This window comes from Crocodylus porosus, unplaced genomic scaffold (genome assembly GCF_001723895.1).
Source record: "Crocodylus porosus isolate Cpor-Errol unplaced genomic scaffold, CroPor_comp1, whole genome shotgun sequence".
Classification (NCBI taxonomy): Eukaryota; Metazoa; Chordata; order Crocodylia; family Crocodylidae; genus Crocodylus; species Crocodylus porosus.
This window is the reverse complement of record NW_017728935.1, coordinates 2759044-2772452: the sequence shown is the minus strand read 5'-3', so window position 1 is coordinate 2772452 and position 13409 is coordinate 2759044. Positions and strand designations below refer to the sequence as shown.

At 44.1% G+C, this 13409-nt stretch overlaps 1 protein-coding gene across 2 annotated transcripts; it reads left to right on the top strand.

The window, feature by feature from the left end:
• Positions 1-4265: 4265 nt before the first annotated feature.
• Positions 4266-13118, top strand: LOC109317770 (acidic mammalian chitinase-like). Of its 2 annotated transcripts, none has more exons than XM_019546637.1 (12): positions 4266-4313; positions 5444-5495; positions 5708-5737; positions 6629-6833; positions 7752-7808; positions 9377-9542; positions 9870-9994; positions 10294-10417; positions 10515-10697; positions 11609-11725; positions 12038-12173; positions 12746-13118. In XM_019546637.1, exons 2-12 carry the CDS (start codon positions 5471-5473, stop codon positions 12997-12999), a joined length of 1422 nt encoding a protein of 473 aa, XP_019402182.1. In that variant the 5' UTR covers positions 4266-4313; positions 5444-5470; the 3' UTR covers positions 13000-13118. The 2 variants fall into 2 exon arrangements, with proteins under 2 accessions (XP_019402182.1, XP_019402183.1); XM_019546638.1 differs by lacking the exon at positions 4266-4313 and adding an exon at positions 4338-4359.
• The last annotated feature ends 291 nt before the right edge of the window (positions 13119-13409 follow it).

Sequence of the window (13409 nt, the reverse complement as noted above, 5' to 3'; positions counted from 1 at the left end):
TTAATGGAAATAAATAATATTTTCAGTGATGTAATATCTTCCCTGCCATTGCATCACAAACAGCATACACCTCCTATTCAGCCAAGGCCAAATATAGCAGGCAGGCACTTCTCAAGATAATTTCCTATAGCTCGGATCGGTTTCCTTCGTGATCACTGTTCTTATAATATCTTATAGTAAGTATGTATCTCTTAGAGGGATGCTTTTTATGCATGTCTCAAAAGGAAAGTGATTATCCTTATACCCGTTTTACAGGTGGGTTTGGGCACAGAGTAAAAGTGAGTTCCTTAAGTTGTCACAGAAGATTAGTGCCAGACCTGGAGACAACCTAGCTCTCCTGACTCCTTGTCTAGTGCCCCGACCACTGCATCACATTGACTTGCAAGGTCTGATATGACTATGCCTGGAGTGTTTGATAGTGCAGATGTGGGAAAGAGTTTGATCCATGTCCCAGCAGCTGGCCTGTGTCCAGCGCCATGGAGGTGATGGTGGCTCTGATACTTGGGGTGCTTATCAACACCCATTATTCTGTGGGTAATCCTGTGGGCCAAGTTCTGTGGACCCGTTTGGTGTGGCATCTCTACAGCACATCCTTTCCCCATGTCAGCCATTCTGCATCTGCATCTTTATTTAAAACACCCAGCTATTTGCCTCCTGCTTGCATCTGTTCCGGAGTAAATTTGGACCATGGTGGTACGAACCTCTGTAGCTTGTAAGGTTCTGGCTTCTCCTCCATTTTGCACAATGCCACTCCTTATGAAGGTTGTGCGTACTACAGGGTCCATTGCACTCCTTATGGGTTTGTGGTGAAGAGTGGTTGGCCGATTTCCCCATTTCCTGTCGTCATTATCGTACCACTGCTGTCTCGATCCTGCCTAGTATCTACCAACACAGTCCCTTCTGCATCTCTGCACCCCTCCTTCCAACTTTCCATATCCACATTCTTTTGCTCTGCTTCCATTTCTAACCTGGACACCCTGATAGTTGGCTGACAGCATAGCATCCTTCAAAGATGAACCCCTTGGGCTTGGTTTTCTGTGGGTAGTTTCAGATTCCCATCTTTCAACTTCCCATTTCCTCCTGCAACACTTGGATTCTTTCTGAAGCCGTGACCAGGGCAACAGATACCTTACTTGCTGCTATAGGCAAATCCCTGCCAGACTAGGATACTTTTCCTTCTTTTCAGCAAGCTTTGTACCTGTTACCCATTTATCTCACTAAACGCATAACTAGCCATAGGGATTTGGAGCCTTAAACAACTTTGCCCAGACCAGAGGCACTCATTTTTGCAACAACTGCCCAATAATGGAAGGCAGAGGAAATTTCTGTGGCTGGACAGCGAACACTGGTGGAGAAAATTTATGTCTCTCACTCCTCTCAGATGCCCTCTCCACTTCTCTTATACACAGCTCTCCATTTCACTGACTTGCCCGCTCAGGAATACTGGAACTGTTACCCAAAGAGTTGTGCTTACGGTTAATCAGGGTTGAGACGTGAGACACAGGAGTTTGACCCTATAAAGCACATTTATTAAGAGGTAAACACAATGCTTTAATAGGCAGTGAGTTAGTTATCTTGCTAAGCAGACATCTTCTTCTAAGAGTATTGGTCAGACAGCCCTTAGGCTCCATGAGACAGCACTTCAGCAGTCTTGAAGGTTGGTTCAACTACACTCTTCACCCTTGCCTTTTAATTAGCTTTATTTAATCTATTGTGCGAGTATGCCTTTTAATAAATCCCTGTGTCTATTGGCCTATACCCTATCATTGCTCAATCCTACACAGACTTCACTCATGTCCATACAGAGTAATACTCTGGTAATCTTTTCCTGACAACAGAATTAAAAAAATCAGCTAAGCCTTAGTTGTTGCAAAGTTTGCTAACTTTGCCTCATGGCTGTTTGTGCAATCTGTTGCTAAGCTCAGGTCTTGCTGCTATGGTTAAGGAATGAGGAAATGTGGCTGACGGCTTAACGGTTCTGATAATGAAAGACCTGTTGGCCTACAATACGAACAGGTGTCATCTCAGTTCTTGCATCTGAGAGGTCCTAACTAGGTAGGGGATTGTCATGAGCCTCGCAATATTTTGAGCTGTTTAGGGCATGCCACGCATGCGTCCCTGAATTAGATGTGCAGATATGGAGTTGTAAGTGGATTGAGCCTGCTGCTTCTTTCAGGTGGGCTTTGGCCCCTGGTGGCGTCTTCAGCTTGTCTTTCAAAGAACGCATGCCTTAAGCTACACCCCAGCAAACAATACACCAAATCAAACCCTTCCACTTTGTCTCAGGCACTCTAGGAGGGACTCTTTGGCTCTGGTTCCCAGGTGAGCAGCTTGGCTGCTTCTGGCAGCAAGCAGGGAAAAGTAATTGCAAGCCTGGTGGCAACTGGCCAGTTTCCCTTATGACCAACCCTCTGGCAGGGTTATAGCATACGTGCTTACTAGCACTGAAGCCAGATCCTTACGTATTTACCCCGTTGCACCATTAATTAAAAAATGAAACTCTTGCATCCAGTAGACTGCTGACACAGACTCAGAAAATGGAAATAAATGAGTGGAAATAGGGTCAATTTGGACTCATGCATATACAAAGGGGCCTTGGCTTTATGTGTGAAGCTGAAGTCCTCTACCCAGAAAACAACCGAAGGACAGTGCTGTTTTGAAATTAACCCTTATGTGCTATAATAGTGGATGCGGGACAGGGTCTGTATGTCTGTACATGATGTGCTGGGTTGTCATTGGTAATGACGTGCTTAACCAAAGTGTGTTTAAGGATTTAAAAATATGTGTATATAACGGTGCTTCTAGCAAGGGATGTGTTTTTAATTTTACAGCACTCATTTTTACTCATCAGCTGTTTCTCAGAGTTATACAACATACAAAAAAAAGTCATGCCTACCCCTATAGGCATGAGTTTAACCTAGGTTAAAGAAATGTTATTGCATAACAAATTGCAGGTCTTGTTAGGATGCAAGGTAAAAAGATACTAGTCACGGTGCATCGCCATGAAAGTACTGTGCAGAGAGTTTTAGAAAGAATAAAAAAGGCTGGAGAAAATCATTGGAGGAAGGTGTTCTTTGGATGGTTCCCCTAGTAATGACATGGGTTCATCAGTCAGTGATGGTGGATATTGCGGCTGTTCTACTGATTGGTGGTGCGTTTTGCCTTGTGGTTGTAGAGACCAATGTGAGACTTGCAGGTCCTGTCACGGGTGGTACGTGGTGTTAGAGGCTGCTGTACTGACAGGCTGTTTCCTTTGGTCGCATTTCTGTTGGCATTTAAGTAACCATTTCTCGTTGTGATGTTGGATCCATGATTGAGAAGGGAGCACCGCTTTGTCCTGTCTCCTGCTAAGGCTTCCAAAGGTTTGGGTCGATTCCAAAAGCCTTCATGTTCTGCTTGCAGACGTCTTCGAAGCATAATTTCGGGCAGCCTGTTCTTCTCTCCTCACCTGCAATTTGCCTATACAAGATGTCCTTCAGGATGTACCCATCTTCCATCCTGCGGAGATGGCCAAGCCAGCGTAGGCACTGCTGTTTGAGTAGTGCAACGACGGTTGCTAGATTAGTTTTGGTTTTGGTCCCCCACAGCCACAGGTATCTTGAATGTAGTGTTGCACCCAGTAGTTTAATTAGTAGGCGGAAAAGTATGTTTGATAGCACGCTTGTGTGGAATGTGTTGTTGGATGAAACAAATGCAAAGAAGAGTGTGGCTGCTAATGGAAGAGCAGCAGTTGCTGCAATAAGTTTTGCAGGGACTCTTAGTGGCAAGCTAACAAATACCTTGCCAGTTGATACGAAGAACTTATGTCCCAACTACTAGGGAATGCGATCTAGTAGGTGGTGTCAGACAGGAATTGGGGTAGTGGGAGACCAGGCACTGAGGGGGATGGTGATTACTCTATAGAAAGTTCACCAAGGAGGAAACTATAGGCCAAAAGGTCTTTTATTATGAGGACTATGAAACCTTCAGACATATTTCCTCGTTCCTTAACCACAAGAGCAAAAACTGAGTTGAGCAACACGTTGCACGAGCAACCATGGTGCAGAATTAGCCAACTTGGTAATAGCTAACGCTAAGCTGAAGTTTTTATCCCTGTTGTCAGCTGGAAAAGATGTAACAGAATATCACCTTGTATGGGCATGAGTGACAGGTGAGTTAGAGTGCACAAGGGTTGAGTGAAAGCCAATAGGGATACGGAAATCATCATAAAGCATGCTTATGCATTAGATTCATTAAGTAAAGTGAATAAAGGGCAAGTTTGTAAGGAGTGCAGTCAGACACGCCTTCAAGACTGCTGTCCTGCGGACTGTAAGGGCTATCTGATGAATCCGCTTAGGAGAGGACCTTTTGCTTAGCAAGGTAACTAACTCGCTGTTTGTTAATGCACTGCATTATTTCCTAATAAACACGCTTCATAGAGTGGAATTCTTGCCTCTCCTTGCATGTCTCAACCCTGACTATGCCCTAAATATAACTTTTTGGGTAACAATATCTGTTCCTATCGATTGTATTTTTTTCCCAGCGGCCAAGGACAGCAAGGTTTTTGAGGCAGGATCAGCCGCAAAGGTTATGTAACCGTGCTGTATCCCAGAGGGATAGTCTAAGAAACCAGGGAGCAAAGCCAGGACTGGGTACTTGGAGTGATGTGGCAGTAGTGTTGAAGGCAAAGAGTTTTGCTGTTGACGTCAGCATGTCTAAGGTTTACCATGGGTGTCAAAACGGATTACGTGGCAACAGGGGTTGGGGAGGAGTAGGGAGGAAGATGCCCTTAGTAACATCTCATGTCCCCCTCCATATGTTGTCTCTTATTTCAGTGGATCAAACACACTGAAGTCTGTGTTTTTCCTGCACTGTGGCTAATTTGCCCCAAAATCCAACATAGCTGTCCACAGCTATATCATTCCAGTGTTGGGGGGGGGCCCTTTCTCCAGCTCTTTTCCCAAACTTGGTTCTTGTGTCCAGAATAAAGGATGTGACTGGAACAAAGTGGCCTGGCCACTGGTTCTGACTGCCTGGCAAGCCCTAGCTGCCATGTTGGACCCTTCTACCTTTGGTATGTGTCTTAAGAAAGGGCAGCCCAGGGCCTGGTAATTGGAGAAATTAAAACAAGATAACAGCACCATTGCTGAGCCCCTTGGGGAGGTTTACATTCTGTCTGCCAACAGCTGGGCATCTAGACAACATGTGTTTTGGGCTTGTTGTCAGGTTTAGTTCCTTTGAGAAACAACCATTCCTACTTTTGCTCCCAGGCTTCCCCTTCCAATTCCTGGGATGAGCATGAGAGGAAGGGGCCGTGGTTCCATACTCTGCAGCCCTGGGAGAACTTATCCCACTGGTGGCATTTGAGATGTCATTGTTCTTGAACAAATGAGTCCTTCTGTTTGTGTATTTAATTTTGCATATATTTATGTAGCTTCACAGCCATTTTGTAGTCTTTATGCAGGTGTGTGGCCTTCCATTGAAAGGAAAGATGAGAAAGGTGCTGCTGTGGATGGGTGAGTAACTCTTGGTCTCTTTCTTTTTAGGACTCGGATATGAAGAAACTTTGCTGGAGGGTTGGTCTCACAGACGAAGAAGGGACTTGCAATATAACATGTATAGTGGGGTCACACTGTGTGTTAGATTGGCATTACTCACTAAGCATTGAAATACTCCATTCCAGTTTATTTCTAATGCATGATCCTTTTTGGGTTTTTTTTTTTTGCAGGCTTGGCCATTTTGCTGCAGTTGCAGCTGGGTAAGAATATCTCCACTTTTGTATTTGTAGACAGGCAACCATGAGACTATATCAGGAATTTGTTACATGGTTAGAAAAAAGATTGGGGAGAGTTAAAGAATGGATTAAGGAACCATTGGGTTCATATGCTTGACAGTGTAAATCAGTCTATCTATGAAAACATCCATGAGTAATGTTGATGCACATTAGTTGTGGGTCTGATCCAATTATTGCTTTGATTTGTTCCTTAGTGTTCCCTCTCTCCCTCTCCCCTCCTTTTTCTAAGTAGTAGAAATGAATTCAAGATTAGACAACTGTCTTTCCCAAGACTCAAAATTAAAGAGGAAGAGGCAGCAGTAGAACCAGTAGTCGCTCTTGCGGTGTTGATGCATGGCTGATCTATATATTCTGTTGAGATTTAGTCCCTAAGTAAGCAAGATTATCCTTTGTGCATATCCTAATTGTCCGGATTTAGAGCAACTATTCCATACTGAGCTATTGCTGGGTGGGAGGGAACGTCTTGATTTTGCCCAATACCTAGACAGTAGTTTATTAATTTGTCACATGGAAGGTGTGGTTGGAAGGTATTTGAATAGCACCTGTGACAGAATCAAAGCTGTGAAAGCAGGTAGGAAATTGTTGCTTAAGCACAACAGTTGAATGACAGTTATGTAAAATTTCCATCCACATACAGAACTGGTAATGCATAGCCAAATGGGTCTATGAAGGGTTAGTTTTGCATCCTCTTCCCCACCTCCACTGGTTTCACTGGAATTACACCTGATTGTACTTGGAAAATTGATTCCCTTCTCACCAGTGCTGGTAACAGTCTCAGCAACCCCTGAGACCACCACCTGGAAAGAGATAGGCATTCCCTTCTCTAACAACTCTGATTTGCTTGTCTTCTCCCAGGCTCTGCCTATAAACTTGTGTGTTACTTCACTAACTGGGCTCAGTACAGACCAGATCCTGCCAAGTATTCCCCAAGCAATATAGACCCCTATCTATGCACCCACTTGATCTATGCTTTTGCAACAATGAAAGAAAATAAGATCACCCCATTTGAATGGAACGATGAAAGCAGATTCGTCCCAGAATTTCAAGCACTGAAGAAAAGGTCAGTTGCTTCCAATGTACAAGGTTTAAAACAAATATTGTTAATGCCAGAGGACAGAATTTTATTTTTTTATAGGTTAGGTGGAAGGATGGGAGGGCTCTCATCATGGGGTCCATCTTATCAGTCTGACAAGTCCTTACTTACTTCCGTAAGTCATAGACCAGGCATGGGCAATTATTTTGGGCAGATGGCCACTTACTGAGTTTTGGCAAGCCATTGAGGGCTGCATGACAGGGTAGCCAGGGGCAGATAAATATTAATTTTCTAAATTTTTTAGAGGCCCCGTGGGCCGGGTAGAAGGGCCTGGTGGGCCACTTCTGTCCCATGGGCCGCATTTTGCCCACCCCGTCATAGACTGTTACATGGAAACCTGGAGAGAACCTCTGGCGCCAGTTACTTCAACCCCTGCTCAGGACAGGATCGTTGCTGTCTAACCCATCCCAGACAATGGTTTGTCTTACCTATTCTTAAAAGCGTCAGCTACTCCATCCATCTAATGTAACCAGACAGAAGACAGTCACTAAAGATCAGCAGTCATCGTGCAATCCACCTATCAGCAGGCAGGAGGACAGGGAGGAGTAAAAGTGGGGCTCTATACTTAGAGCTTTTCCAGATCTAGGAATTGCTTCAAGAATGAAACCCTATCAGGCCACAAAGTTCAGGTATTTGGGCTGTCTTTCCATTAGGGAATGAGATGTTCTGGGCAGCTTCTCAGCTCAAGACTTCTGCTGGAGGAGCTAATTTATCCAGCACTGGTTGGCTTCCCACCTAGCTGGAGAGATGAAATGCTTGCAATATCAATGTCAAAGGCCATTAGCCAGAAAGAGCCAAACTTAAGGATTCGTGGTGGTGCTTGATTTTGGAAGAGACCCAGTGACTGCTCCTGCTGAACGTGCTTTCTGTTCTCTCGTCTCACAGGAACAGCAAGCTGGTCACCCTGCTGGCTATTGGAGGGTGGAACTTTGACATGAAGATGTAAGAGCTTTTCCTTTTGTCTCAGTATCACTACACTAATGGGGATGCCAACATCTTGGCTTTTGAGTGCTGCATTGGAGTCGGTGCTGGTCTGGGTGTTGACTTCAGTGGATGCGGGACTGTGCTCCTGATGGTCTAATGACAGTGCAGATGACTCGATGCAAATGTTGGTAGGGACCAAGGAACAGGCTGCATATTGACAGTACTGGGGGCACAGGTGATACTAGAAATCTAGTAAGGAAAGAAGTTGGATGTGAAGGTTTGTTATGCAGATATAAAAGCAGTGACATGATGAGGATGGCAGGAGGGTTGGTGAGAGCAAGTGTGCACTGCATGGTGATAACAAAAATAAGGTAGCTGTTTTTCCAAGTTCATTTAGTTGTGCAGAATCCTTCATTTTTAAAATGATAAGCCAAAGGCAGAGTAGGGTGGCACCTTGGAGACAAACTGGTTAGAAAAATAAGCTTTGCGTTGCGTATGGTCTTCAGAGACTATGGATTCTTATTCTGTTCCTTCAACTAGCTTTTATAACCCCTATATCCTTCAGTGGGATTATTCCCTTCTTTATGTCTATTGATTTATCCAGCCTACCTCCCCCTTTCTCAGTAAAGCCCCCATACCCATCTTTTGAATTTAATTTTTTTCCTACATAGCATCCCTCCCTTATGTAAGTCTATTCATAACATCTCATAAGGTGAGCCGTAGCTTACAAAAGTGTATGCCTCTCTGAGCCAGTTATTTTATAAAGTACCACCCTGTCACCCTTCTGCCTGATGTCAGAAAAAATGCCTCAATATTTTTTGATTTGTAAATCTTGATTTTTTTTTTTTTCATTCACAATCATTTTGGTGTTGAAACTTTGCACAAATTCAATTTCAGAAGAATATAAGCACATAAAACAATTCTTCTAGGCAAATGGAATATTTTATTTGAAGTTCAACAACCCACGTTTTTCTTTTTAGCTTGTGTGTTTTGGAGCTGCCTGTGAACTGAAATTCAGTATTTCACATGGCTCCACATACTGCACCAGTGGAAATTCCTAAAGGGATTATGGTTACATCAGACATAAACTGGTTCTATGATGATGATATGATAGCGGAGAGAAAAAGCCCGTTGTTCATTAACTCAAGTCTATTAACGTAAATGGAAGTATTTCCACTGATTTTAAGTTTTTAGATCAAGTAAATAGTAAAAATAATGCCCTGCTAGGGTATTAATGGTGCTCTGACTCAACTGGAAAGATGAAAACAATGATGGTTGAACCACTGCCTGCACATTAACGGTAGAGATTTGGCTGGGAAAAACGTTAATGAAAATAGCATCGTGCTCTTTATACTCTGGAGATCAGTGGTAACTGTACCGTTTCTGCATGGAAAAGAGAATTAGGCGATATTATTGAATAGTGACTGTTAATGACCAAAAGAATGATGTTAATTATCATGGGCTTGGGGCTTTAAAATGATATGGAGCAAAAAAGTCACTTTGTGAAAGAACACAATAACTCTGCGGTCCTATGTGTTGATGGGAAGAGGATGAGAACTAATGCCAGATAATTCTCTTCTCCCCAGGTTCACTCATATGGTTGCCTCCCAAGCAAATCGTAAAACCTTCATTTCCTCTGTGGTTGCATACCTCCGCAAATTTGAGTTTGATGGGATTGACCTGGATTTTGAATACCCAGGTTCCCGAGGCAGCCCCCCTGAAGACAAGCACCGCTTCACCATCTTGATTCGGGTGAGGAAACACTAGCTGTCCTTTATTTGAGATGTAGCCAAACAGTCTAGGAGCATGGAGCTGTGCATCACTGGTTTTGCCCTGGGGCTGCATCTAGCCTTTTAATGATTAGCATGAGGGAACAAGAACAATTATAGAAATATGGCGAGGGGATCTGCTTAGGACATTCTGTTTAAGGGCTTTTAGGGCAACTAGGCCTGGAAGGAACATTCAGAAGATTATTGAGCTTGTTAGAAAAGAGGAGGCAGCTGAAATATTTCCACGTAGATATGACTGGGCACGAATGTTTTTGAACTGGAGTCACTAACAACTAAACTGTCTTTTCAGGAAATGCTGGAAGCCTTCAAGGCGGAAGCCACAAGCACTGGAAAGCCACAGTTGTTGATTACAGCAGCAGTAGCTGCCGGCAAAGGAACTATTGATGCTGGCTATGAGATAGCTGAGATAGGGAAGTAAGTAGCCCGTTTCCATGTTGGGCATAGCATGGTAATATCTGGGCACTCCGCCACCCTGAACCTTGTGCCGCCGTTTACATCTGTGTACAGAGGGGGTGTGTAAAGTGCTGCTGATTTGCAGACTGTAGTGTTCACACATTCTCTTTGCACAGGTATAAATGCCTGCGTGAGGCACAAGGAGGTGGAGACCAGACCCGTTGTCTAAACGTTGGATGATCCATTGTGTGTTGACTGATGAGTCTGAATGGCCATCTCATTCCTCATGGTTATTTTAACTTGTGTTGACTTGAAACCAGGCTCCTGGATTTCATCAGCGTGATGACCTATGACTTCCATGGAGCCTGGGATCCGGTCACAGGACACAATAGTCCCTTGTATCAAGGCTCCACGGACCAGGGTGATATGAAGTATTTCAACAGTGTAAGGCAACTGGCAGCCACCTTCTTTCTTTCCCCAAGAGCTCCTCTTCAGAGTGGAAGGCATGGATTGTGCCTTTTTCCCATTTCTTTCTCTGTAGAAATATGCCATGGAGTACTGGAACAACAATGGTGTCCCAGCTGAGAAGCTCCTCATGGGATTCCCCACCTATGGGCGCACCGTCAAGCTCAGCAGCAGTGCCACATCTGTGGGAGCTCCAGCATCTGGGGCTGGCTCTGCTGGGCCTTACACCCGTGAGGCTGGATTTTGGGCCTACTACGAGGTAAAAAGCTTGAGATTTTCTGTATGAGCTGGGATAAACTGATGCAATTCCCTCATGCTTCTCATTAGAAATCAGAATAGGAAACTTGATCTGAGCCTTCTAGAGGCCGAGAAGCAAAAAGTGCAAAGTTGATCTTAAGGTATGTCTACACTTAGATGCTTTTACACAGGACAGAATGTGGGGTGCAGAACACAGGAATCAAATGATCGTAGTGATGATCCCTTCTTCCCCCTGAACAGGCAAAGGATAAGCTGTGGGTAGGCTAATTGGCTCTGTCACTTGGCAGTTCCAAGTAGTCATCCTAAAATGACACAGAAACGTGGGCAAATTGCTTCAAGTTCAGGACACAGCCTGTGTAGAGCAGGATGCAGGGCTTTTAAGGTGGTGTTAAAGGGCAAAGTAAAGTTCCCAACCAGACAGCTTCACTTCCATCATTGTTGAGGTGCTGTTGGGTTGAATCTCTGGAAGAGGTCCATCTTGCTCACTTCAAGAAGGGGAAGTGAGTTGATGGAAGCTGCACAACACAGTCTCCATGGCCATTTCTTCTTCCAAATTACCTGGGCCAAAGCAGTGGCTGGTGCAAATTAGAGGAAAGACATTCTAAAAAGCATTTTGCTTCAGTAGAAAGTGAAGGGCCATTTTACAGACAGGGGAATGATGGAATGAAGCAGGGACCTGTTCACATCTCCTCCTCTCAACCATGCATCCTACCACTAAGGCTGCCAGACGTGGGTAGGGCTGGTTCTCCGTTATTATACGCTTCTCTAGAGGCAAATTAACGTTTAACGCATCCCTTTTGTTGCTGGACTGGCATAAAGTGGAATAAGGAGGGGACAGGATACGACCCATTGCCTTTGCATTGTGGCTTCTGAATGAGGGCCATTGCATGTTAACACCATTCTCTTCTGCAGATTTGCACGTTCCTACAGAGTGCTTCAGTATGCTGGATTAATGACCAGAAAGTCCCGTACGCCTACAAAGGGAACGCGTGGGCTGGGTTTGACAATGTTTGCAGCTACAAACACAAAGTAAGGTCTTTAACACTTTAAAGCAATTTGTATTTTTACTCTGCTCCTGCTGCTAGAATGTGCTTTAATTCAATGCATTTTAGAGGGGGTTTTTTTTTATTAAATGAATATATTAGGAGACTCATGCATGTTATAATAAGTCATTGTGAATACGAGGTGACTATTTCACCGGGCAGTTGTTTCTGAGACGGGACAAGTGCAAGTGCTGTGATGTATCACTATCCAATGAATTGCTGATTTCAGTGTTTGTGTTGTAACTCTTGGAGAAAAATATTGAGGAAACTCTACTGAGTCATTTGATGTTTGTGGCAGGTCAAGTACCTGAAGGAGAAGAAGTTTGGAGGAGCCATGGTCTGGACAATTGACCTGGATGATTTCCTGGGCACTTTCTGCAATGAAGGAAAATATCCTCTGATAACTGAGCTGAAGAGACTGCTTGAAACAAATGGTATGACGATGTTGATGCTGATTTCAAGCCTGTATAATTAGGAAGTTCACCGATCCTTTTGAACATGGTTTGGATGAAAGTTACCTATGCATAAATGACCATAACAATCTTTTGGTATGACTATAGCCTTGCTTAGGTTCTCAAAATCGGCATTAAGAAGAACTTAAGTACTACCATGTCTTTGTGCAGGTTCTTTGTACAGATGAAAGTGTCGTCCCAAAAGCTCATATTTGGAACCCAATACAGTTTGCACATGACCCCTGTGAAAATTTTTCAGATCAGGTTACAGATGGTTTTGGGTCTGCAGCCCACTTCTCAGAGTGTGCAACGCATCCCGCCGCTGCACATGATCTGCCAAGGTTGGCAGTCTGCTGCAGCACCAGTATTTATTGGTGCTTCATTGTTTTCATGAAGCTCTGCAGACTTGCACTCTTATCTCAGATGCAGCCAGCTGTGGTCTTTACAAATCAGGGAACAGGGTCTAGAAAGAGAGTCAGCCATATGAGCATGTACATGTCCTTGGAGTCTGTCCACGTATGTGATGTTAATGCACTGGGAATTATTCACTGTAGAGCCAATCGTTGCTGATTGTCCTAAAGACAAATCCTGCTACACGGGTGGAGGGACAACAACTCCTACACCTTCACCTCCTACTGGTCCCACGCCTAACAACGAGTTTTGTCCTGGGAAAAAAGACGGCACCTACGCTGATCCGGCAGACCGTACAAAGTTCTACGTATGTGCTGGTGGCAGAACATACAGCTTCTCCTGTCCAGCAGGCCTGCTCTTTGATGAGAGCTGCACGTGCTGCAACTATCCCAAATAGGAACACCAGCGCTGGCTCAGAACAAACAATAGTCTTTAAAATCATGTAACCCTCAAAACCCACTTTGGAATCTCCCTTTCCTCATAAATAAAGCCAGCAAGCAGAGATTGAGCATAATACATTGGTCGTCTTTCCTCTGTGTTTTAATGGGAATAAGTAATAGTTTCATTTATGCAATGTCTTTGCTTCTGTTGCATCACAAGTTGCATACACCTCACAATCACCTGACGCCAAATCTGGCAAGCAGGCACTTCTCAAGTTGACTTCCTATAGCTCGGATCTGCTTCCTTCTCTGTCTCCATTCTTACAGCAAGTACGTCTCTCTTAAAAGGGGTACTTTTCACTCACACATCTCAGACCCATTTTGCAGATAGGTTTAGGCACAGAATGAAAATGAGGTTTTTAAGTTG

Bases quoted from the DNA above. Each gene is read 5' to 3' on its own strand.
- LOC109317770 (XM_019546637.1), top strand. From the start codon at position 5,471: ATGAGAAAGGTGCTGCTGTGGATGG. The intron at 5,738-6,628 runs GTAAGAATATCT...GTCTTCTCCCAG, and splicing joins TTTGCTGCAGTTGCAGCTGG to GCTCTGCCTATAAACTTGTG. The intron at 6,834-7,751 runs GTCAGTTGCTTC...CTCGTCTCACAG, and splicing joins TTTCAAGCACTGAAGAAAAG to GAACAGCAAGCTGGTCACCC.